At 46.5% G+C, this 26,071-nt stretch overlaps 1 protein-coding gene across 1 annotated transcript in view; it reads right to left on the bottom strand.

Annotated features, from left to right (window-relative positions):
• Positions 1-244: 244 nt before the first annotated feature.
• Positions 245-26,071, bottom strand: part of LOC120916341 (free fatty acid receptor 2-like) — a 40,316-nt gene continuing 14,489 nt past the window's right edge. Inside the window, exon 2 of the mRNA XM_040327250.1 lies at positions 245-1,430. Coding sequence (XP_040183184.1) covers positions 446-1,414 — 969 coding nt within the window. The 5' untranslated portion in view covers positions 1,415-1,430 and the 3' untranslated portion in view covers positions 245-445. The remainder of the gene's footprint in view (positions 1,431-26,071) is intronic.

The raw sequence follows: 26,071 nt of genomic DNA, 5'->3' as shown, positions 1-26,071 counted from the left end.
AATTTTACGCGGCGTAACTCGACGGAAACGACGTACAGTTAGATCGACGGGCCGCTCGGACGTACGGGGATCGCCGTAAGTATTCATTTGCATATTCTACTCCGACCGTAATGGCCTCGCCACCTAGCGGCCGGCCTAGAATTGCCTCCTTAAGATCCGACAGTGTAATTCAATTACACCTGTCGGATCTTAGGGCTAGCTATGCGTAACTGATTCTATGAATCAGTCGCATAGTTAGGACGGCCCTAACACAGAGATACGACGGCGTATCAGGAGATACGCCGCCGTATCTCTTTTGTGAATCTGGCCCTATGTTCCTAGACAGTTTAGGAGCCACCACTTCCAAAGGCTGTAGGCACTGTAAACATAGCAGTGTTACAATGTAACTCTGTGAAAAGTAGATAAACGCATGTTAGCGTCACTAAACAAATAAATAAGGTAAAGGTTAACCTCTGGAACTATATATCTGGCTTTCAGAAAGTTGTGGTTTTTCCATTTTAATGCTCTGCTGGTTCATGATTTTATGTGGAGCTGGCCTAGGGTGGCAAATGTTTAGTTTAATCAAGCAGCACTTGCATGAGTTCTGGACAGCGGTGGAGGAGAAGTAGAAGATGACGGGGTCCAAGCTAGCATTAAACGTGCTCAGAAGCAAGGCCTTCTCTCTCCACTTGAGGTTCTTCTTCTGAAAAAATCCCACCACATGAGAGACGTTGTAGGGGGCAAAACACACAGCAAACACACTCAGGGTGGTAAGGACCAGCCCAATGGCTCGTTGCTTCTTCTCGCGGTGGATGTGCGTTGAAGATACGAGGATCTTGATGAAACTAACATAACAGAAACAGGTGATGAGGAAAGGCAAGCAGAACAAGAGGAGTCCCAACTCAAGACGGAACGGGAGCAGAACTTCCATCTGCTCTTTGGTGAAGTTGTCATAGCAGATGAGTCTGTTGCTGGCATTGGAAGTCTGGTGGTACTCGGTGATATAGACGATGCTACAATGGGCAAACGAGCAGATCCACAGAAAACCACTGACGGCGGCCGCATAGCTGGGCTTGCGGTAGAGTTTGTACTTGAGTGGAAAGGCTACGCCAAGGTACCGTTCTACACTGACAGCTGTGAGGAACAAGGTGCTGGAGTAGATGGTGCTGAAGTAGAATAGTCCACTGAGCGGGCAGAGGAATGATGGCATTGTCCATTGGCCTTGTAAGATTTCTGTTACCTTGAAAGGCAAGAAAACCAAGAATGACAAGTCTGATATAGTCAGGTTGAAGAGAAGAATTGCGTTTGGCGTGGCCTTAACACGCAGTTTACGAATGAAGGCATGAAGTGCAAGAAGGTTGGCTGGAAAGCCTGTCAGAAGAGTTATAATATATATAGCTAGGTATAAATATTTCTCTTCCGGAGGTGGTGCCATCGTGTCTTCATGTCCTCTAGGGATAAAAAAAGAAATTGGATTAGCAACGTTCAAAAACATGTCGTCAAAGTTATTTCAAAAATGGCCCAAGATGCCCACCAAATGTTTTTCACAGTAGCCTAAAAACCCAGTTCTCCCCTTCATTCCCAACATAGGGCCAGATTCGCAGAGCAAGTACACCGGCGTATCCTCAAAACAAGATACGTACATACAGGCCCCGTACACACGACCAAGTTTCTCGGCAGAATCCAGCAAGAAACTCGATGGGAGACGTATTCTGCCGAGAAAACCGGTCGTGTGTACACTTTTCGCCGAGAAACCCGTCGGGAAACTCGTCGAGCCAAATAGAGAGCATGTTCTCTATTTCCTCGTTGGGCAATGGGAAAATTTGGCTCGACGAGTTTTCTGACAGCCGAACAAGAAACTCAACGAGAAAAACGATGTGTTTTGCCCGTCGAGTTTCTCGGTCGTGTGTACGGGGCCTCAGAGTTACCTATGTGGATATAAATGTTGGGGTATATTTTCCGACACTCATTAGAACTGAAAATGTGGCTTGGAGACATTGCAAAATGTCTTCAACATTTGATATATGTCTTGATATATGCCTTGGAGATTGGATTAAGGTATTGGAGTTACCTATGTGGATATAAATGTTGGGGTTCCTGAGACTCAGTAGAACTGAAGAAGTGATTTGAAGAAGCTACAAACCTTACAGAACAAGTCCAGTTCATTTTTCTGACCAGGCGGTTGAACAGAAGTTGATGGGTAGATTGACTTCTGTACAACGTCCCTGCACATGGATAGAAATGTGGCCGGTCCCTGCTGAATGGGCCTAATTTTAATCATTTATAGATGGCTTAAGTCTACATGGCTTTAACCACCACAAGGAAAGGATCAGTTTATCACCTGCAGTAATAAGCGTTCATGGACAGTAATGAACATTTGCCTAGGACTCCAAGGATGGGATTAGGTGACTTTCCCATCCTGCTCATGGACAATCAACATCTAACTTGACATATCCCATATTGATTGGATGAAGGTGTCTATGCTACCTCTGTGGATATAAATGTTGGGGTATATTCCCAACACTCATTAGTAATTAAAAGATGTGGCTTGGAGGAGTTACGAAATGTCTTCAACAAGACAGAACAAGTTGATTGTGACTAACTACTACTAAATATAGTAGTCCTGTTCTTGGACAATCAACATGTGACTTGATATATGCATTAGAGATTGGATTAAGGTATCAGAGTTACCTATGTGGATATAAATATTGGGGTATACTCCCGACACTCTTTAGAACGGAAGATTTGGCTTGGAGAAGTTACAATTAGGTAGATTCAGGTAGAGTTAGGCCGGCGTATCAGTAGATAAGCCGACCTAACTCAGAATCTGCGCCGACCTATTTTTAAGTGTATTCTCAAACAGAGATACGCTTAAACATATCTAAGATACGACGGCTTGCGCCGTCCTATCTTAGGTTGCAATATTTCGGCTGGCCGCTAGGTGGCGCTTCCATTGCGGTCGGCGTAGAATATGTAAATCAGTAGATACGCCTATTCACGAACGTACGCCCGGCCGCCGCAGTACATTTACGCCGTTTACGTAAGAGATAGGCCGCCTAAAGTTAAAGCTGCCCCCTAGGTGGCGTAGACAATGTTAAAGTATGTCCGCCGTTCCCGCGTCGAAATTCGAAAATTTTACGTTGTTTGCGTAAGTCGTCCGTGAATAGGGATTTACGTTGTTTACGTCCACGTCGAAATCAATAGGCCCGTGCGGTGTACTTATCCGCAATGCACACTGGGAAATGTAGGAGCCCGGCGCATGTGCAGTTTTAAAAAAGCGTCAAAAACGTCAGGTCAAGCCCCATTAACATAAAGCACGCCCCCTTAGACAAATTTGAATTAGGCGCCCTTACGCCCGCCCGCTTTAGGCTACGCCGCCGTAACTTAGCAGGCAAGTACTTTGAGAATCAAGTACCGTATTTATCGGCGTATACCGCGCACTATTTTGCCCTGAAAATCAGGGCAAAATCGTGGGTGCGCGATATACGCCGATACCCGCTTTCCCGCCACGCGTTTGAATACTGCGCCGGCATATACCGAGCGCAGTACACTCGTGTATCTTCGGGCAGTCTCGGCGCCTCTCACGCTGACGTCCTGAGCGTACAGGACGTCAGCGCGAGAGTTGCCGAGCCTGCCCGACGATACACGAGTGTACTGCGCTCGGTATATGTCGGCGCAGTATTCAAACTCGGCGCGGGAAACGAGCGGGGAGGATGCGAGGACGCCGCAGAAGGACGCCGGACCCGACGAAGAGGACAACCGAAGCCGCAGAAGGACGCCGGACCCGACGAAGAGGACACCCGAAGCCGCAGAAGGACGCCGGACCCGACGAAGAGGACACCCGAAGCCGCAGAAGGACGCCGGACCCGACGAAGAGGACACCCGAAGCCGCAGACGGACGCCGGACCCGACGAGGCCGCCGATGGACGCCGCGCAAGACACCAAAACTGTAAGTACAAAAAAAACTTTTTTTCCACAGGATTCACGGCAACTTTAGGGGTGCGCGGTATACGCGGGAGCGCGTTATACCGCGATAAATACTGTACTTGCCTCGCTAACTTACGGCGGCGTAGCCTAAACACGCTAAGCTACGCCGCCGCAAAGTTGGGCCAATCTCTCTGAATCTACCTAAATATGTCTTCAACATGACAGCCCTGTTGATTGTGACTTGATATATGCCTTGGACATTAGATTATTAAGGCATTAAGGATTAAGGTATTAGAGTTACCTATGTGGATACCTATGGGGTTCCTGAGACTCAATAGAACTGAAGAAGTGATTTGAAGAAGCTACAAACCTTACAAAACAAGACCAGTTTATTTAGATTACCTGCTACTAGATATACAAAAAAATTGGGGATATGTGGGAGGAAATATGAATCATAACAGTGGAAATGGATAAGGTATAAGCAGTTATTTTATTATGAGAAGTATGCTTTTAAAGACTAGCTCGCCATCTTTGCTGTAGGTTTATATAACTTGATCATTTTTGATGTGCGGTTTTGAAAATATTTTTGGAACGGTCAAGGATTTTCACAAGTTTTGTTGCTTCCTTACTAAGAATATACAAGATTAGCTCAAGGGAAGCCACTCAAGTAGAAAAGGATGCTCGTGTTAGGCCTCGTACACACGACGGGACATGTCCGATGATGATCGGATTTTGGTCTGATGGCTGTACACACCATCAGACCAAATTTCCCGCGGACAGCGAACGCGGTGACGTGGCCGCGCCGTCGCCGCGACGTGCGCGACCCTGGAAGGTCAATGCTTCCACGCATGCGTCCAATCACTTCGACGCATGCGAGGGCTTTCGGCCGAGCGGACATGTCCGGTGAGTCGTACAGACGACCGAACATGTCCGCGGAAACTGGTCCGCCGGACCAGTTTCAGCGGGCATGTTTCGGTCGTGTGTACGAGGCCTTATGTGCGTAGCCACCAAGCCAATGACTTGTGACAGTACTTATCAGAAAGTATTACACAACCTTCCTTTAATAAAGTGCACCTTCTCTACTTGTTCCTCCCCAGTGATGACCATTTTGTATACAGTCCAGTTTTTATGAAAATGTTTCATGAGAACCTGTTATGGAGATGATGCTACAAGATATGCGCGGCTGTCATTCTGATCCTCTGGTTCCTCTACCCCCCTAGTTGACCTGGAAGAATGCAACTGGTGAAGTCGGGACCCCAATTCTGCATATTTGTTCAGGGTCAGTCAGAGGTGTCATCAGGGTGGGGCCATAGGGGGCCCTGACCCCCCAACATTATCAGTGGCTCCTTTGTTGGATCACCATGACAGAATGGAAACTTGTCAGAAATAGTAGCATTGGTAGAGTAATTATGCATACTGCTGGTGGCCTGGAATAAACATGGAGGTGGGAGATTTTGACATTGGTGGCTAGTAGGGCTGTTGTTAGCCTACCTGACAGGGCCTCTCTTCTGAATAATGAAAATATATTTTTTGCTAAAATGCTGCAGCCACGATGCTATGCATCAAAGGCATGGCAGAAATTATACCTCCATCGAACAGGACCCATTCAACTGAATAGTGCTTCTCTGCAGGGTGATTGCGCTACAGTGGTATTAAAGTAGGCAGTGAAGAGGAAATATGCCTCCTCACTGCCTTTCAAATGCTCTTTGAAGAATGATCCAGATGCTGACTGTTTTTCAAAGAATAAAGTATATTTGAGCAATTCCTTAATTTTTTTTAATATTTTTTTTTTACTTTTTTTGTTTTGTTTATTTTTTTCTATTTTTACTGACTTTTGGGGGCCCTTTGGTGAAATATGGGTCTAAATAGACCCCTGATGTCTCACATTTGAGACAGAGAAATGGATAGAGGACACAGATTCTTCAGTCCTTTTCTCTGTAGCCTCAGCTGCACTGGACAGTGAATAAATGGGAAGTGATCTGAGGCTGTTCATTCAGTTTACTATGCTTCAGTGATGAATGGACACAGAAGTGACACAGAAGTGATTGCTTAATGTGTTCATTCAGGAAAGGAAGGGGCCGGAAAATATTGTATATGGTATATTTACCGGTCCCCTCCCCGCTCTTTATCCTGAAACCGATCCCCCTGTGTGCCTGGAGAGGAGGGTAGTCGGAAGCGCTTCAGAGAAAAGGGGCACACAGAGGGTCCTGGACAGCACGTGGAAGGGGGTCAAGTTCTCCAACCCATCAGAAACTCCAACTGCTTAATTTCCGGTTTATTTAAAACCAGCAGTAATAGTAATAGTTTTTGAAGAATTGGTGGTTGGACACAACACTGTCAACCAAATAGAGTCCGGTGCAGGGTATTATGAGCGGAGATTCTTACTCTGCTCCGATACTAGCCAACAAAATGGCCACCTCCGTGGTGGTGACAACTTTGTTCTCGTTAGCCGCTGTGCTGTCAAAACAGCTCAGTCTTCCTGTATCAGACTCTTTTCGGTTGTCGGTGTTGTGTCCAACCACCAATTCGTCGAAATCTCTGATTACTAAGGTTTTAAATAAACCGTAAGTGACGTGGTTGGAGTTTCTGATAGGTTGGAGATATTGACAGAACAGAGAACAGGGGCGCAGATTCAAGAACCGACCCCCAAGCAATGCAGCCCAAGGGAGAAAGAAGAGTAAAAACCAGCAATGCTGCAGGGGGAGTCGCAATTATCAGCAATAAGGCAGTGCAGCCAGCCTGCCTGCTCATCAGATGCCTGTGCCCCCCTTTTGAAGCGGTGAGGCCCGGGCCCAGTACAGGAGGGTTGGCTGTACTGCCCTATCGGCTGCCCTTGTGGCAAAATTATCATTGCCAGTGCAGATACTTCTGTCGGAACAGGTTCCCTTTAATCTCATGGATCCCCAGTCAAACTTCTCAGGATGTTCACAGAAACAGCGATAGTGAAAGCACACAATGAACTGAACTGTGTAAACAAGGCTAAGTCCCGGGAGGCTCATTAGAATAAGTAATAAGCGTTCTCGGTGGAGATTCTCTTCCGCTGGATGATTCCGCTCTTTGTGTATCCGTCTGAAATGTGAATTGTGTCCTGGAATTCTACAATCTACAGTACTAATGTCCCATTGCTTACTCTGTGCTTTCACATTTGGAACGGTTGGCAGGCTCTTGTACATATTTGTGCCAGTATTATATTCTGGAAGCTTTATGTTGAATTTCTCACAATTCAAATGATATTTTTCCATTGAAGAGAATGCCCATTGCTATTGTTGGGGATGTTTGTGTAATTCTGACTGTACTCACACCCTACAGAAGTAAATAATGGGGCCTGCCACATAGTATCTAAACCAGTCTTTCTCCACCAGGGTTCCTCCAGAGGTTGCTAGGGTGTTCCTTGAGCAATGAGCAATTTTTGCCCCTCAGATACATAACCACCAACACCAATGACATTTTCAGCTATCTGTAATGCGGTCATTCTTCCTACTGACCACTGATGTAAGGGGGCCCTTCTGCCAATGATCACCATTGTAAGGGGGCCCTTCTGCCAATAATCACCACTGTAAGGGGGCCCTTCTGCCAATAATCACCACTACTGTATGGGGGCCCTTCTGCCAATAATCACCACTCTAAGGGGGCCTTTCTACCAAATACCACCACTATAAGGGGGCCTTTCTACCAAATACCACTACTGTACGGGGGCCCTTCTGCCAATGACCTCCACTGTAAGGGGGCCCCTCTGCCAATGACCACCACTATAAGGGCACCCTTCTTCCAATAATCACCATTGTAAGGGGGCCCTTCTGCCAATAATCACCATTGTAAGGGGGCCCTTCTGCCAATAATCACCATTGTAAGGGGGCCCTTCTGCCAATGATCACCACTGTAAGGAGGCCCTTCTGCCAATGATCACCACCACTATAAGGGGACCCTTCTGCCAATAATCACCATTGTAAGGGGGCCTTTCTACCAAATACCACTACTGTATGGGGGCCCTTCTGCCAATAATCACCATTGTAACGGGGCCCTTCTGCCAATAATCACCACTGTAATGGGGCCCTTCTGCCAATAATCACCATTGTAAGGGGGCCCTTCTGCCAATAATCACAGACCACCACTATAAGGCCCCGTACACACGACTGAACATGTCTGCTGAAACTGGTCCGCGGACCAGTTTCAGCAGACATGTTCGGTCGTGTGTATGGCCGACCGGACAGGTTTCCAGCGGACATTTGTCCAGCCGACCGTTTTGCAGCGGACAAATGTTTCTTAGCATGCTAAGAAACATGTCCGCTGGAAGCCTGTCCGTCGGACATGTTCAGTCGTCTGTACAGACTCACCGTTCATGTCCGATCGGCCGCAATCCCTCGCATGCGTCGAATCACTTAGACGCATGCGTGGAAGCATTGAACTTCCAGGGCCGCGCACGTCGCCGCGTCATCGTCGCGGCGACGGCACGGCCTCGTCACCGCGTATCGTGTATGCGCGGATTTCTGTCTGATGGTGTGTACAACCATCAGACAGAAATCTCCGGGCGGGCATGTCCGCTGAAAACGGTCCAACGGTCCATCTGTACGAGGCCTTAGGGGACCCTTCTGCCAATAATCACCACTGTAAGGGGGCCTTTCTACCAAATACCACTACTGTATGGGGGCCCTTCTGCCAATGACCTCCACTGTAAGTAGGGTGCCCACGTGTCCCAGATTGCCCTGGACTATCCCGCAATTGCCACGTATGTCCCAGCTATCTTCATTCCGGGACAATACAGTATCCCGGAATGAGATCGAGGACCCAGCCTGTCAGCCAGTGCAGCCACTGCATTTTCTTGACTGGTTGCTAGGGCCGGCCCCGCTTCGCGTCTAGCAACCAGTGATGTCACAGGAGTCAGCTGTGCCTGCCTGGCTCTGTTTCCGGCTCCGGTTCCTCCCCTCCCAGTACTGTGCGGAGTGCGCGCTGCTGAGCTTTTGGGTTTGTCCCCTTCCAGTGATGTTGGTTCCGGCCCTGTGTCTGGCCCTGGCATACGTGACATCTCTTTGGGTAGGACCCGACCTATAGGTATTGTGTGTATTTTACCACCCAGCTTATGTACAGATGAATCATCAGATGTCATTCCTATAAATTTATTGTTTATATATATTTTTTTATCTTTTTCATGCACCGAGACTATTCTAATTAAATGAATCTTAATTCTACATAATTAACTAAATTTCATTGACACGATATTGCATAAATAATCACGGGTGGAGTTTTCATAATTGGTACTTCATTTAGCTCCAAATGCTATTTCTGGATAATTAGATGTGTCGGGCGGCCCCTTTACTTCCTCCAGACTGCCCCCTTTCACCGTTTTCATCAGACCAAACCGATCGTGTGTGGGCCCCATCGGTTATTTAACCACTTCCCGACCTCCTCATGTACATATACGTCAGCAGAATGGCACGGACAGGCACAAGCACGTACCTGTACGTCCTCTGCTTGACGTGGGTGGGGGGTCCGATCGGGACCCCCCCCCCGGTACATGCGGAGGTCTGGTCCGCTTGGGGAGCGATCCGGGACGACGGCGCAGCTATTTGTTTATAGCCGCTCCGTCGCGATCGCTCCCCGGAGCTGAAGAACGGGGAGAGCCGTGTGTAAACACGGCATCCCCGTGCTTCACTATGGCGGCGCATCGATCGAGTGATCCCTTTTATAGGGAAGACTCGATCGATGATGTCAGTCCTACAGCCACACCCCCCTACACTAGTAAACACATACACAGTGAACACTAAATGTTACAGCGCCCCCTGTGTTTAACTCCCAAACTGCAACTGTCATTTTCACAATAAACAATGCAATTTAAGTGCATTTTTTGCTGTGAAAATGACAATGGTCCCAAAAATGTGTCAAAATTGTCCGAAGTGTCCGCCATAATGTCGCAGTCACGAAAAAAATCGCTGATCGCCGCCATTAGTAGGAAAAAAAATAAAAATGCAAAAAAACTATCCCCTATTTTGTAGACGCTATAAATTTTGCGCAAACCAATCGATAAACACTTATTGCGATTTTTTTTACCAAAAATAGGTAGAAGAATACGTATCGGCCTAAACTGAGGGAAAAAAAAATGTTTATATATGTTTTTGGGGGATATTTATTACAGCAAAAAGTAAAAAATATTGCATTTTTTTCAAAATTGTCGCTCTATTTTTGTTTATAGCGCAAAAAATAAAAACCGCATAGGTGCTCAAATACCACCAAAAGAAAGCTCTATTTGTGGGGAAAAAAGGACGCCAATTTTGTTTGGGAGCCACGTCGCACGACCGCGCAATTGTCTGTTAAAGCGACGCAGTCCCGAACTGTAAAAACCCCTTGGGTCTTTAGGCTGCATATTGGTCCGGGGCTTAAGTGGTTATATATAGGTTAAAAAAATAGGAACTTGTTTTAAAATTATCTGATGGATAAAAATCCTATAGAAAAAAATGATCGTCTGTGGGTACGTCCATCGGTTAAAAATCCACGCATGCTCAGAATCAAGACGACGCATGCTTGGAAGCATTGAACTTCATTTTCTTCAGCACGTCGTTGTGTTTTACGTCACCGCGTTCTGACACGATCGTTTTTTTAACTGATGGTGTGTAGGCACGACTGATCATCAGTCAGCTTCATCGGATAACTGATGGAAAAATCCATCAGACCGTTTTCATCAGACTAACCTATCGTGTGTACAGGGCATGAGTGACTGAAAATAGTGAGGTATGACTGACTGCAGACAGTTGGGGTCTAACTGACTAAAAATAGTGAGGTCTGATTATTTGACAATACCGAGGTCTATCTGATTGGAGATAGTGACGTCTGACTGAATATAGTGAACCGTGACTGACTAAATATAGTGTGATCTGACTGACTGACGATAGTGAATTTTGACTGACTGAAAATAGTGAGGGCTGACTGACTAAAGACATTGAGGTCTGACTATTTGACAATAGTGAGGTCTGACTGACTAAATGTGGTGAGGTCTGAATGGCTGAATATAGTGAGGTCTGACTGAATATAGTAAGGTCTGACTAACTGAATATAGTGAGTTCTGACTGAAAATAGTGAATTGTGACTTGCTGAATATAGTGAGGTCTGACTCAAAATAGTGAGTTATGACTGGCTGAATATAGTGAGGTCTGACTCAAAATAGTGAATTGTGACTGGCTTAATATAGTGAGGTCCTACTGGCTGAATATTGTGAGGTCTGACTGGCTGATAATAGTGAGGTGTGACTGGCTGAACATATTGAGGTCTGACTGGCTGAATATAGTGAGGTCTGACTGGCTGAATATAGTGAATTGTGACTGGCTGAATATAGTGAGGTCTGACTGGCTGAATATAGTGAGGTCTGACTGGCTGAATATAGTGAGATCTGACAGAATATTGTGAGTTCTGACTGAAAATAGTGAATTACGACTAGCTGAATATAGTGAGTTGTGACTGGCTGAATATAGTGAGGTCTGACTGAATATAGTGAGTTGTGACTGGCTTAATATAGTGAGGTCCTTCTAGCTGAATATAGTGAGTTGTGACTGGCTTAATATAGTGAGGTCCTTCTAGCTGAATATAGTGAGTTGTGACTGGCTTAATATAGTGAGGTCCTTCTAGCTGAATATAGTGAGTTGTGACTGGCTTAATATAGTGAGGTCCTTCTAGCTGAATATAGTGAGTTGTGACTGGCTTAATATAGTGAGGTCCTTCTGGCTGAATATAGTGAGGTCTGACTGGCTGAATATAGTGAGGTCTGACTGGCTGAATATAGTGAGGTCTGACTGAATATAGTGAGGTGTGACTGGCTGAACATAGTGAGGTGTGACTGGCTGAACATATTGAGGTGTGACTGGCTGAATATAGTGAGATCTGACTGGCTGAATATTGTGAGGTCTGACTGGCTGACTATTGTGAGGTCTGACTGGCTGAATATAGTGAGGTCTGACTGGCTGAACATAGTGAGGTCTGACTGGCTGAATATAGTGAGGTCTGACTGGCTGAACATAGTGAGGTCTGACTGGCTGAATATAGTGAGTTGTGACTGGCTGAATATAGTGAGTTGTGACTGGCTGAACATAGTGAGGTCTGACTGGCTGAATATAGTGAGTTGTGACTGGCTGAATATAGTGAGGTCTGACTGGCTGAATATAGTGAGGTCTGACTGAATATAGTGAGGTGTGACTGGCTGAATATAGAGAGGTCTGACTGGCTGAATATAGTGAGGTCTGACTGGCTGAATATAGTGAGGTCTGACTGGCTGAATATAGTGAGGTTTGACTGGCTGAATATAGTAAGATCTTACTGGCTGAATATAGTGAGGTCTGACTGCCTGAATATGGTAAGGTCTGGCTGAATATAGTGAGGTCTGACTGGCTGAATATAGTGAGGTCTGACTGGCTGAATATAGTAAGATCTTACTGCCTGAATATGGTAAGGTCTGACTGAAGATAGTGAGTTATGACTGGCTGAATATAGTGAGGTCTGACTCAAAATAGTGAATTGTGACTGGCTTAATATAGTGAGGTCCTACTGGCTGAATATAGTGAGGTCTGACTGGCTGAACATAGTGAGGTCTGACTGGCTGAATATAGTGAGGATCCACAAGCCTATAAAAATAATACAGTAATGAAAATAAGGTACAGCAAAGATTGCAATCTGTGAAAGTCGCATTGAGTTAATGATAGCTCACAATATGTGGTTACTGAATATCGATTATAATTCCTCTTTAGGAGGATCAGGATGACACAAAAGATTAGGAAGTCACATCCTCTGGAGGAAATGTTATTACAGATAGGAAATAGGGCCGTTCGTCCAAACTGTGATGGAAGATGATGGATGGGATACTTATTAATGTTTATAAGTATGGAAGAAACACTTAAGATCTGAAGGCAGAATTCTCAGTGTCTCCAGCTCATCTCCTAAAAGGACTAATAAAGACAGCTTGTTAAACATCTCTAGAGAATTACACAGCGCAGTACAATTACAATGCACTACATGGCCAAATGTTGTGGACACCTGACCAATGACCATCACACCTACATGGCCTTGTTGGTGATCCCATTCCAAAATAATGGGTGTTAATATGGAGTTGTCCTGCTTTGTGGCTATAATGCCGCGTACAGACAATCGGGCATTCCAACAACAAAACCATGGAATTTTTTCAGACGAATGTTCGCTCAAACTTGTCTTGCATTACACACAGGCGCACAAATGTTGTCGAAAAATTCAAACGCCAAGAACGCGGTCACGTTCAACACGTACGACGGCACTATTAAAGGTTCAATACCAGTCGTGTTAGTAGAAGTTTGGTGAGAGACGATTCGCACTTTTCAGCTTCGTGCTTTTCAGTCCGTTACAGCGTGACGAATGTGCTATCTCCATTACGAACGCTAGTTTTACCAGACCGAGCGCTTCCGTCTCGTACTTGATTCAGAGCATGCATGGAAATTTGTGCGTCGGAATTGTCCACACGCGATCGGAATTTACAAGAACGGATTTTGTTGTCGGAAAATTTGAGAACCAAAATTCCGACAGAAAATGTCCGATGGAGCATACACACTGTCGGAATTTCCAACAACAAATTCCCATTGAACATTTGTTGTCAGAAATTCCGAGCGTGTGTGCGGCATGAGGCCCCGTGCCCCGTACACACGACCAAGTTTCTCGGCAGAATTCAGCCAGAAACTCGATCGGAGCCGTATTCTGCCGAGAAACCCGGTCATGTGTACACTTTCGGCCGAGGAAACCGACGAGGATCTCATCGGGCCAAATAGAGAACATGGTCTCTATTTCCTCGTTAGTCAATGAGGAAACTTGGCTCGCTGAGATCCTCGGCGGCTTCACAAGGAACTCGACGAGCAAAACGATGTGTTTTGCTCGTCGAGTTTCTCGGACGTGTGTACGGGGCCTAAGAGTCAGTCAATCTTCCCACAAGATTTAGGAGGGCATCTTGTGCCCATTTGTGAGGTCAGGTGATATTGGATGAGAAGAGCTGACTCAGGAATGTCTTTCCAGTTCATCCCAAAGGTGTTCTGTAGGGTTGAGGTCAGGGTTCTGTGCAGGAGATTTAAGTTCCTCCACACCAAACTCATCAAACCAGGTCTTTATGGAGTTGGCATTGTATGCAGGGCACAATCATGCTTGAACAGAAAAGGGCCGTTCCCAAACTGTTACCTTAATGTCGGTAAACACCTGACCGCCATTATTTGGAGTGGTCTTAACACACTTTTGGAAAAACCTTCATGCCATCATTTGGAGGGGTTGCCACATACTTTGGAAACACCTAACCGCCATTGTTTGCAAGGTCTCCACATACTTCTGTAAACACCTAACTGCCATCATATGGAAGGGTCTCCACATACTTTTGGAAACACTCGACTGCCATCATTTGGAGGGGTCTCAACACACTTTGGGAAACACCTGACCTGCATCATTTTGGAGGAGTCGCCACATAGTTTGGAAACACCTGACTGCCATAATTTGGAGGGGCCTCCATATACTTTTGTAAACACCAGACTGACATCCTTTGGAGGAGACTACACATACTTTTGTAAACACCTGACCACCATCATTTAGCAGGGTCCCACATACTTTTGTAAACATCTATCTAGCATGGTTGGGAAGGGTCTCCACATACTTTTAGAAACACCTGACCTCCATCTTTTGAAGGAGTCTCCACATAATTTGGAAACACCAGACTGCCATCATTTGGAGTGGTCTTAACACACTTTTGGAAAAACCTTCCTGCCATCATTTGGAGGGGTTGTCACATACTTTGGAAACACCTAACTGCCATTGATTGGAAGGGTCTCCACATACTTCTGTAAACACCTAACTGCCATTATATGAAAGGGTCTCCATATATTTTTGGAAATACCTGGTTACCATCATTTGGAGTGGTCGCAACACACTTTTGGAAAAACCTTCATGCCATCATTTGGAGGGGTTGTCACATACTTTGGAAACACCTAACCGCCATTGTTTGGAAGGGTCTCCACATACTTCTGTAAACACCTAACTGCCATTATATGAAAGGGTCTCTATATACTCTTGGAAATACCTGGCTACCATCATTTGGAGGGGTCGCAACACACTTTTGGAAACACCTGACTGCCATCATTTGGAAGGTTCTCAACACACTTTTAGAAACACCTGACTGCCATCATTTTGGAGGAGTCGCCACATAATTTGGAATCACCCGACCAACATAAATGGTGTGGTCTCAACACACTTTTGGAAACACCTCACTGCCATGATTTGGAGGGGTCTCCACATACTTTTGGACACACCGACTGCCATGATTTGGAGGGGTCTCCACATACTTTTGGACACACGGACTGCCATCATTTGGAGGGGTCTCACAACACATTTGGAAACACCTGACTGCCATAATTTTGAGTGGTCGCCACATACTTTTGTAAACACCTGACTGCCATCATTTGGAGGATATTACACATACTTTTCAAAACACTTGAATGCCTTCATTTGGAGGGGTCTTTACATACTTTTGGGAAAAACACCTGACTGCCATCATTTGGTGGGGTCTCCAGATACTTTCAAAAATGTAGGTAGGTTTTTGCTCCATTTAACTTGGTCCCCCACTACTCCATTCGTTCATCAGAGCCAGGACTTGTAACATTGTGTAAGCTAGGTGTGATGATGGTGTTGGAGCTCACACAGGGCTGGCAACTTTCTTCCCTTCTTCAGTATTGAGTCCAGGCAATTGACTGCTGCATCCTTGGAGAAAGGGGAATAGGTACCCAAAAACACTGGGTATTACTATTTCCTAAAGGTGAAACGGTAGAGGAGTGCCATGCAGGCAAGCATCAGAGGGTTGGGTGGATGGGTTGTTCTTTCAAGAGATCCTATGATTTAATCCTGAATGAGTTTAGTGACAGAGTTTTTGAAGGTCATCCCCCTGAGCAGAACTCAAACTGGGAGGACAGAGCTAATCAAACATCTAGGGGCCAGATCCACAAAGCAGTTACGCTGGCGTATCTATTGATACACCGCGTAACTTCTAGGATGCTCCGGCGTATCTTTGTTTTGTATCCACAAAACAAGATACGCCTGAATGGGGGCTAGATCCGGCTGACATACGTCTTAGTACGCTGTCGGATCTTAGGTGCATATTTCCGCTGGCCGCTTGGTGGCGCTTCCGTTGATTTCTGCGTAGAGTATGCAAATTAGCTATATACGCAGATTCTCAGAACGTACGTCCGGCCGGCGCATTTTTTACGTCGTTTACGTAAGGCTTTTTTCGGCGTAACGTTACCCCTGCTCTATGAGGCGTACGCAATGTTAAGTATGGACGTCGGGCCAGCGTCTGATTTTCCGCTGTGTACGTCGTTTACGTAAAACGTTTGCGAATAGGGCTTTGCGTAAATTACGTTCACGTCAAAAGCATTGACTATTTGCGACGTGATTTCGAGCATGCGCACTGGGATGCCCCCACGGCCGGCGCATGCACCGTTAAAAAAAACTTCATTTACGTGGGGTCAAGTTGAATTAACATAAAACACGCCCACATCTTTGTCATTTGAATTCCGCGCCCTTACGCCGACACATTTACGCTACGCCGCTGTAACTTTAGACGCAAGTGCTTTGTGAATACAGCACTTGCCTCTCAAAGTTGCGGCGGCGTAGCGTAACTACGATACGCTACGCCTGCTTAAAATTACACCGATCTACGTGGATCTGGCCCCTATTGTTTAGCCCAATGATGTCTGAACACACAGGATCGAGGAAAACAATAATGTCCATATCTAAGTGCTGGTTCTTCACGGTCCAATCAGCAGGAAGGGGCAGGTTCTGGACCAGACTGTATTGCCTAAGTGCAATAGAGAAAAGTGAGGTCTTAGACTGGGCTGTGCTGTTTGGCAGGGGTAATTGGATCACAAGGCTGTCCAAACAGGAGTACAAACCCTCTGACACATAAATCAGTTCCCATACTGTATATATGTCAACTGTTATTTTAGCTGTCTGCTGGGAGTTGAGCTTTAACCAAACTAGACTGCAAATAAACAATAATGAGACCTTTAACTGGCAAAGCGCGGGATCTCAATGAATTCTAAAGTTTGTGTTTGCTCAGTGATTAGCCTTGTACAAGTTCCTTTTTCTTACTATCGGTATTTGAGGAATGTACAGAATCCTCTCTCTACACATCCATTCTATTATCTCACAAAATAGATTTATAACAGGCAACAACCTCTGAGATGCATTGAAGTCCACTTATCACTCTGACCCTGGCTTCCATGGCCTGAGAACTCCGATTATCCGAGGAGTTCAAGAGTGGCCAATAAGGACCGGGAAATGTGCCAGAAACCGCCATTCCCCCAACATGGAGTCATCATCTTCACAATTATTCTGTCTGTGATAATACTTTGATTTATACCGTCTTCATTATTCTGTATTACTACACCCTACCGGGCCAGAGCGCCATCCAACTATCTGAATGTCTATTCCCTTTCTTTCTCTGCCAGGCTAATAATCTATGTCTTTCTTTCTATACCTATGTATTGCAGATCAATCTTTCAATCTTTCTATCTATCTATCTATCTATCTATCTATCTATCTATCTATCTATCTATCTATCAAATATCTATCTATCTATCTCAAATCAATCAATCTATTGCAGATAACTCTATCAATAATCTCTCTTTCTTTCTTTATTTTCTAGGGCCCAGATTCACGTAGATCGGCGTATCTTTATGCCGGCGTAGCGCATCTCATATGCGCTACGCCGACGTAACTGTGAGAGGCAAGTGCAGTATTCACGAAAGCACTCGCTCCCAAACTTGCGCCGGCGTAACGCAAATTGGCCGGCGTAAGCCCGCCTAATTCAAAGTAGGAAGGTAGTGGGCGTGATACATTTAAATTAACCGTGACCCCATGTAAATGAAGGGCCGAACGAACGGCGCATGCGCGCGCATGATCAGAATCACGTTGCATATACTCCCTAAGATACGACGGCTCAATGCCTTCGACGTGAACGTAACCTACGCCCAGCCCCATTCACGTACGACTTACGCAAACTACGTAAAATCCGACGGCTGTTCCGACGTCCATACCCTAACATGACTTACCCCTGCTTTATGAGGCTTATCTTTACGCTGGACGTACGCCTTACGTAAACGGCAGAGATTACAGCGACGGGCGTAAGTACGTTCGTGAATCGGCGTATCTAGCTCATTTACATATTCGACGCGTAAATCAATGTAAGCGCCCCTTGCGGCCAGCGTTAATATGCGCCCAAGATACGACGGCGTAGGAGACTTACGTCGGTCATATCAAGCCAAAATTCAGGCGTATCTTGTTTCCTGAATAAGGCGCATAGATACGACGGCGCATCCGTGGACTTACGCGGCGTATCAGAAGATACGTTGGCGTAAGTCCTTTCTGAATTCCGGGTCTATCTATCTATCTATCTATCTATCTATCTATCTATCTATCTATCTATCTATCTATCTATCTATCGTATCTAATTATCTATCTACAGTATCTATCTACCTACCTTCATCGACCTACCTACACTATCTATCTATCTATCTATCTATCTATCTATCTATCTATCTGTCTGTCTGTCTGTCTGTCTGTCTATCTATCTATCTATCTATCTATCTATCTATCTATCTATCTATCGTATCTAATTATCTATCTACAGTATCTATCTACCTACCTACATCGACCTACCTACATTATCTAATTATCTATCTATCTATCTATCTATCTATCTATCTATCTATCTATCTATCTATCTATCTATCTATCTATCTATCTATCTATCTATCTATCTATCTATCTATCATTATCCTACCTATTTATTATCTATCTGTATATATCTATATATCTATATATATGCAATATGGTAGGGAAGGGTTGGCCCCTCTGACCCACAGGTCTTTATTGCCTGTGACTCTAATGGGGGTGGGGGGCTCTCACTTGCTGTGAACTGATTATGGTTACTATACAAGTAAGCAAAGGTGTATCACCTATTATCTATCTATCTATCTATCTATCTATCTATCTATCTATCTATCTATCTATCTATCTATCTATCTATCTATCTAGCTCTAATTGGCTTAAAAAAAGGATGGGCTTGGGGCGCAGAGCACTGTGCCCTAAGCCCACCCAGTTGTGTAACAATAGCGAATTATTATTCACTATTGTCTTCCTGATTCTCCTCCCGGCCAATCAAAAAGCGGGTCCTGAGACCCGATTGGCCAGGGAGTCTTAGAACAGGGAGACGCAACGCCCCTGGAAAGCTGGGGCGAGGAGCAGCAGCCCTACCCTGGATACTCGTCATCTGCCTCCTAAGGTAAGGCATCTAATCATCCGCCTTCCCATCCATCTCGCTGGGGGGTAGGGGGATCGCCGCCGCTTTCCCGTCGGTCTCCCGGTGCGAGTGAGGGGGGCTAAGCACCAGGTGCCACTGAAACTGGGTGAGGAACAGCCAAACTCTGCTACTAAGGTGAGGTTGTGGCAGACAGTTTCATGTCACAGGTCATACAACATGGCAAGACTGAGCACAAGGTGGTTATATTGCATCAGCCAGGTCTCTCCCAGGCAAAGATTTAAAAGCGGACTGGGGTTTCAACATGTGATATTCAAGCTCTTTTTGAAGAAGCACAAAGAAACGGGTAACACTAAGGTCCATAGATGCAGTGGTCGGCCAAGAAAACTTAATGAAGCATCATGCTTACTTCCCTTTTACATCTGAAGATGTCCAGCAGCGCCATTAGCAAAAAAATGGTGGAAACCAGTGGGACCCAGGTACACCCATCTACTGTGCAGAGAATTCTGGCCAGATGTGGTCTTCATGGAAAAATTGTGGCCAAAGTGCCAAACCTCCGAAGTGGAGTCCATAGCCAAACAGGAAGTGAGAGGAAATCTATGCAAATAAGGGAATCCATTGCCCCCCCCCCCCCCAGGCCCTCAAATCTAGTGTCCCCATTTGAAAATTTCAGGGCGGGTCTTAAACAGCAAGGGGTGTGGCCTTGACAGGAAGGGGTGGGTCATAACTTAAATTAGGGGGTGCACAAGTTTAGTCAGGCCTAGGCAAGCACAAAACCTAAATAAACTACTGAGCGTACCTAGAAGAATTGCTGGTTTCAAGGCAAAGGGCAATCACACCAAATATTCGATTTGATTTGTATTTCTCTTCTGTTTACTTTGTATTTTGTTAATGAATAAAAATAAACTATTAAAGCGTTTGTATAGCCGCAATAATTATTATTATTTTTTTACACCTGCAAGGCAAAAGGCATAATGAGCTAGTATGCACCGCATACTAGCTCATTATAAAATACTGACCTTGGAACGAGGTGTAGAGAACTTACCTGGACCACGCCGAACGAGATGTCATCTTGCCTCGGCGTGTCTTCCAGGTATCGCCGCTCCAGCGCTGTGATTGGCTGGAGCGGCGATGTTGTCGGCGTTGTTGTCGTGCGGGAGACTTCATTCCGGCAAGGTCCGGCGGCTGCCGGCCCTTTAGCTGAGGATCCCCGCTGCGCATGCGCCGCTGCAATCAGCGGCGCATTGCGCGGGGAATATCTCCTAAACCGTACAGGTTTAGGAGATATTCTTTATACCTACAGGTAAGCCTTGTTATAGGCTTACCTGTAGGTAAAAGTGGTAGTAAAGAGTTTACTCCCCTTTTAACACTTTAATTTCTGTAAGTATTCTTCATTTCCAGCATTTTTTCACACCTGCCTAAAACGTTTGCACAGTAGTGTACACTAGGATACTTGTTGCGGTATTTTTTCCCGTGTCGGGTCCTTATCAAAAAGGGCCGAAGGAGTTAAGTGATGTTGCGTCAGTGGCTGTTTGAACAATTTTAAAGAGCAATCTTTACATCTGTATTGTTCACACAGCCGGCACTGTTTTCATTCCTCCTCGGACTAGCGTCGTCCCTGACATCCCCGCCGGGTCCACTTTTTTCTTTTTATATAGTAAATGGGATTGTTATGTTCAGAGGTAATTGGGTGCAATAACTCTTCCTGCTAATGCAAATACACCTTCTAGTACATTCTATGGAAAGTCTCCCCTGGGTTTTGATGGATCCAAGGACTTAAAGGTCCAGATTCACAGAGAACAAGGCGCACATTACCCTGCCGTAGAGTAACCGCTGTACGCTACGCCAACGCAGTGCAGAGAGGCAAGCATTGCATTCAGCAAGCCAGTGCTCCCAACGCTGCGCCAGCGTGGCGTGAGTTTCGAAGGCGCACGTCGGCGTAGGTGGAAGTGGGCGTGAACCCATGCAAATGAGGAGTGACCCCATGCAAATGATGGGCCGAGCGCCAGACAGGTACGTATCACGAACTGCGCATGCACCGTGACGTGGATGCAACCCCATGTGCCTGCTCACAACCACGCCGGCAAAACTTCCTAAGCTACGCCGGATCACTGCGTACGCCGTGAACATAACCTACGCCCAGCCAGACACACGTCCAACGCACAATACACCAGCTTGTGTTCCCTGGTGCAGACCTGTGCATGTCTGTTGCCGGGTTGCACCTCCTTTATGGGGAATAACTTTACGCCGAACGTACAACTTACGCGCATCTCGCGTAGCATGCGCCGGGCACACGCACGTTCGTGAATCGCCGTATTTCCCTCATTTGCATGATTGAATGGCTAATCAATGCCTAAATGTGCGCCCACCCTACGCCGGCAAGCTACGTCGGCGGGGTGTAGCCTGGTTTTAGGCGCATGTCTGTTTGTGGGTCTGGCGCACCGATACGATGGCGCACATTTGCACTTACGTCGGCGTAACTTGTTATACGTCGGCGTAAGTGCTTTGTGAATCTGAACCAAAGTGACCCTATCACTATAATCAAGAATTTAAAGGAACAGTCCACCTTTTGCAAAAAGTAGAAAATGCAGTAACTATGATATGATGATCAATGTGCATTTCAGGGCCATCTTTAACGTTGATTGGACCCTGGGCAAAAATCCTGGGCAACAAAAATGTTGATTGGACCCTGGGATAGTTGGCAATTATGAGGCAGCTTTCCTTGGGCCCCATAACAATGACAGGGCCCAGGGCAGCTTCCCCTTTTGCCCTGCCTTAAAGACGGCCCTGGTGCATTTACTAAATGTTTGCAATGAAGCCTGCAGAGCGCTGCACTTACGATCATGTATGTCTTAGGTGCAACCAGTGCGTGATGTGGGGTGCGGTTCTGGCACCTAAATGTAGGTAATGGCAAGGGATGCTGGGGTGAGCTGGAGGTTTTTTTTTTTTTTGCGGGGGTCTTTTGTTGCTGGGGGGGACTTATGTTGCTGGGATGGGTCTATTTTTGCTGGAGGATCAATTGTTGTGGGGGGTTCTACTGTTGCAAGATAGGATCTACTGTTAATGGAAGGGGTCTTTTTTGTTTTGGCTGCTAGAGGGTTTACTGATGTTGGCTGTTTGGAGATCTATTGTTGCCAGTGGGATATTTTGTTGCGGGGGGGTCTATTGTTGCTGGGGGATCTATTGTTGTGGGGGGTTCTATTGTTGCTGGGCAGGATCTACTGTTGAGAGAGAGTCCCATCAAATGTCTTTTTCTTTTACAAGGTGGCCACCATTTTTTTTTTGCTGTAGCAACATGGCCACTTTAAAAAAGTCGTACTAGACCAGAGAAGCCAGGTGGAAGGTGGCCAACCCTCGGTTTACATTTCACACCATTTTATGGAGCTTTGAAAGCACAAAGGTGTGAAATTGATCCTCGTAAACTCTCAATCTAGGATGGAGGCGTTGCCAGCGGGGTGTGGCAGACGCTCGACGAATCAAGGAGATTGGTTGCAGGAGGTGTGTAGCCCGTTCAATCCACCTTTATTGGTGTTTAATGGGAAGTGATTGATGGGATGGCGGATGTTTTGACTGATCTGCACCCTTTTAATTGATAAGAGAAGGTGTGTTCCTGCCGGTGGCCATTAGCTAAACAAGCTTAAGACTCTCACTTAGCGTGCCGATTACTACGCGTGGTTTGCGCAGGCGAGCGGTGGGGGCAGAGGAGGGGTGACGTGATCTGGGCCAGAAAGCAATCAGAGTTAAAGGACAACTCCATGTACACAGTGGCGGCTGGTGCTCAAAATTTTTGGGGGGGCGCAAACAAATGAAAAAAAAAAAACATCAATTGCAGCCTCACTGTGTCCATCAAACGCAGCTTCTGTGCCCATCAATTGCCACCACTGTGCCCATCAAACGCAGCTTCTGTGCCCATCAATTGCCACCACTGTGCCCATCAAACGCAGCCACTGTGCCCATCAAACGCAGCCACTGTGCCCATCAATTGCAGCCACTGTGCCCATCAATTGTCGCCACTGTGCCCATCATTTGTCACCACTGTGCCCAGCAATTGTCTCCACTGTGCCATGCCATCAATTGTCGCCACTGTGCCATGCCATCAATTGTCACCACTGTGCCATGCCATCAATTGTCGCTACTGTGCCATGCCATCAATTGTCGCCACTGTGCCATAAAACACAGCCACTGTGCTATCAAACGCAGCCACTGTGCCATCAAACGCAGCCACTGTGCCATCAAACGCAGCCACTGTGCCATGCCATCAAACGCAGCCACTGTGCCATGCCATCAATTGTCACCACTGTGCCCATCAATTGTCGCCACTGTGCCATCAATTGTCGCCACTGTGCCATCAAACACAGCCATTGTGCCCCTCAAACGCAGCCACTGTGCCATGCCATCAAACACAGCCACTGTGCCATCAATTGTCACCACTGTGCCATCAATTGTCACCACTGTGCCCATCAATTGTCACCACTGTGCCCATCAATTGTCATCACTGTGCCCATCAATTGTCGCCACTGTGCCATCAATTGACACCAATGTGCCATGCCATCAAACGCAGCCACTGTGCCATGCCATCAAAGGCATCCACTGTGCCATCAATTGTCACCACTGTGCCCATCAATTGTCGCCACTGTGCCATCAATTGTCGCCACTGTGCCATCAAACGCAGCCATTGTGCCCCTCAAACGCAGCCACTGTGCCATGCCATCAAACACAGCCACTGTGCCATCAATTGTCACCACTGTGCCCATCAATTGTCGCCACTGTGCCCATCAATTGTCGCCAGTTTGCCCCCCTCAAAAACCACCAGATTGTTGCCCCCCGTCCCCCAACACTTACCTTTCTCTGGTCAGCCATCCTCCCTCGATTACAGGCTGTAATCGGAGAGCCACTGTGCCATCAAACGCAGCCACTGTGCCATGCCATCAAACGCAGCCACTGTGCCATGCCATCAAACGCAGCCACTGTGCCATCAATTGTCACCCCTGTGCCCATCATTTGTCGCCACTGTGCCATCAATTGTCGCCACTGTGCCATCAAACGCAGCCATTGTGCCCCTCAAACGCAGCCACTGTGCCATGCCATCAAACACAGCCACCGTGCCATCAATTGTCACCACTGTGCCATCAATTGTCACCACTGTGCCCATCAATTGTCACCACTGTGCCCATCAATTGTCACCACTGTGCCCATCAATTGTCGCCACTGTGCCATCAATTGACACCAATGTGCCATGCCATCAAACGCAGCCACTGTGCCATCAAAGGCATCCACTGTGCCATCAATGGTCGCCACTGTGCCCATCAATTGTCGCCACTGTGCCCATCAATTGTCGCCAGTTTGCCCCCCTCAAAAACCGACAGATTGTTGCCCCCCGTCCCCCAACACTTACCTTTCTCTGGTCAGCCATCCTCCCTCGATTACAGGCTGTAATCGGAGAGCCTATCAGAGCCGACGCCGTCGGATCTAAGGTGCATATTTACGCTGGCCGCTAGGTGGCGCTTCCGTTGATTTCCACATTGAGTATGCAAATTAGCTAGATACGCCAATCCACAAACGTACGTCCGCCCGGCGCATTTTTTCCGTCGTATACGTAAGGCTTTTTTCGGCGTAACGTTACCCCTGCTCTATGAGGTGTACGCAATGTTAAGTATGAACGTCGGGCTAGCGTCGAATTTTCCGTCGCTTACGTCGTTTGCGTATAACGTTCGCGAATAGGGCTTTGCGTAAATTACGTTCACGTCGTCTAGGCATTGAGCGGGCGTAATTTAATTAGAAAAATCGACGTGATACTGAGCATGCACGCGCATGCGCCGTACGAAAAAAGCGTCATTTACGTGGGGTCAAGCTTATTTAACATAAAACACGCCTCCCTGTCCCTCATTTGATTTAGGCGCGCTTACGCTGGCAGATTTACGCTACGCTGCCGTAACTTTAGAGGCAAGTGCTTTGTGAATACAGCACTTACCTCGCAAAGTTGTGGCGGCGTAGCGTTACTACGATACGCTACGCCCATGTAAACATACGCCTAGCTACGTGGATCTGGCCCGCTGTATATTAGGACATGTAAGGAATGTTCATGCAGACTTGTAAAGCTAAAGAAAAGTCAATTTTAAATGGATTTGCTGGCAGTCAGGATTGGTCCACTTTAGTTTCTTTATTATTATTATTATTATTATTATAATACAGGATTTATATAGCGCCAACAGTTTGTGTAGCACTTTACAACATGAGGGCAAACAGTACAGTTATAATACAATTCAATACAGGAGAAATTTAGAGGGTTTAGCAAAAGACAACTGGGCAGGGCTGACACCACTCAGAAAAGGCTCAGTGTTGTCAGTCTACAACAGGAAATTAGGACCTGAGTGCATCTCTGCGAGGATCATTCAGCCTTTTTCTGTATTTGTAAACATGGAGAAATAGATGTGCCGCATACATGTGCCGCATACAGTATACACTTTTAGGGTCGGTTCACACTGCTGAGACTCGGGATGCGACTTGTGAGGCCCCAAATGACCTGACTTGTGAAATCCCATATTGGTCAATGAGAACGGTCTTAATTGGCTCTACTGACGTCGCTCCGACTTTAGAAAAGGTTCCTGTACTATTTCAAGGTGACTACTATCCGACTTGTGCCCGTAGACTTTAACCACTTGCCGACCGTGTCACGCAGATATACTGCGGCACAATGGCTCTCCTGAGCGGAATCCCGCATGGGTACGTCCTATCCGTTTTCGGCCACCAGAGGGCGCGGCCGCCCGCTGTGTGGTGGGGGACCCAATGCGGGTGGCCAGCGTGCAGATCGCCGCTGGCCACGTGTGATCGCGTGCACGAGCGCCAGCACTGGGATTTGTGAGAACCACTTGACTT

Source organism: Rana temporaria, chromosome 10 (genome assembly GCF_905171775.1).
Source record: "Rana temporaria chromosome 10, aRanTem1.1, whole genome shotgun sequence".
In the NCBI taxonomy this organism is placed as follows: domain Eukaryota; kingdom Metazoa; phylum Chordata; class Amphibia; order Anura; family Ranidae; genus Rana; species Rana temporaria.
This window is presented reverse-complemented; position numbering and strand designations above follow the sequence as displayed.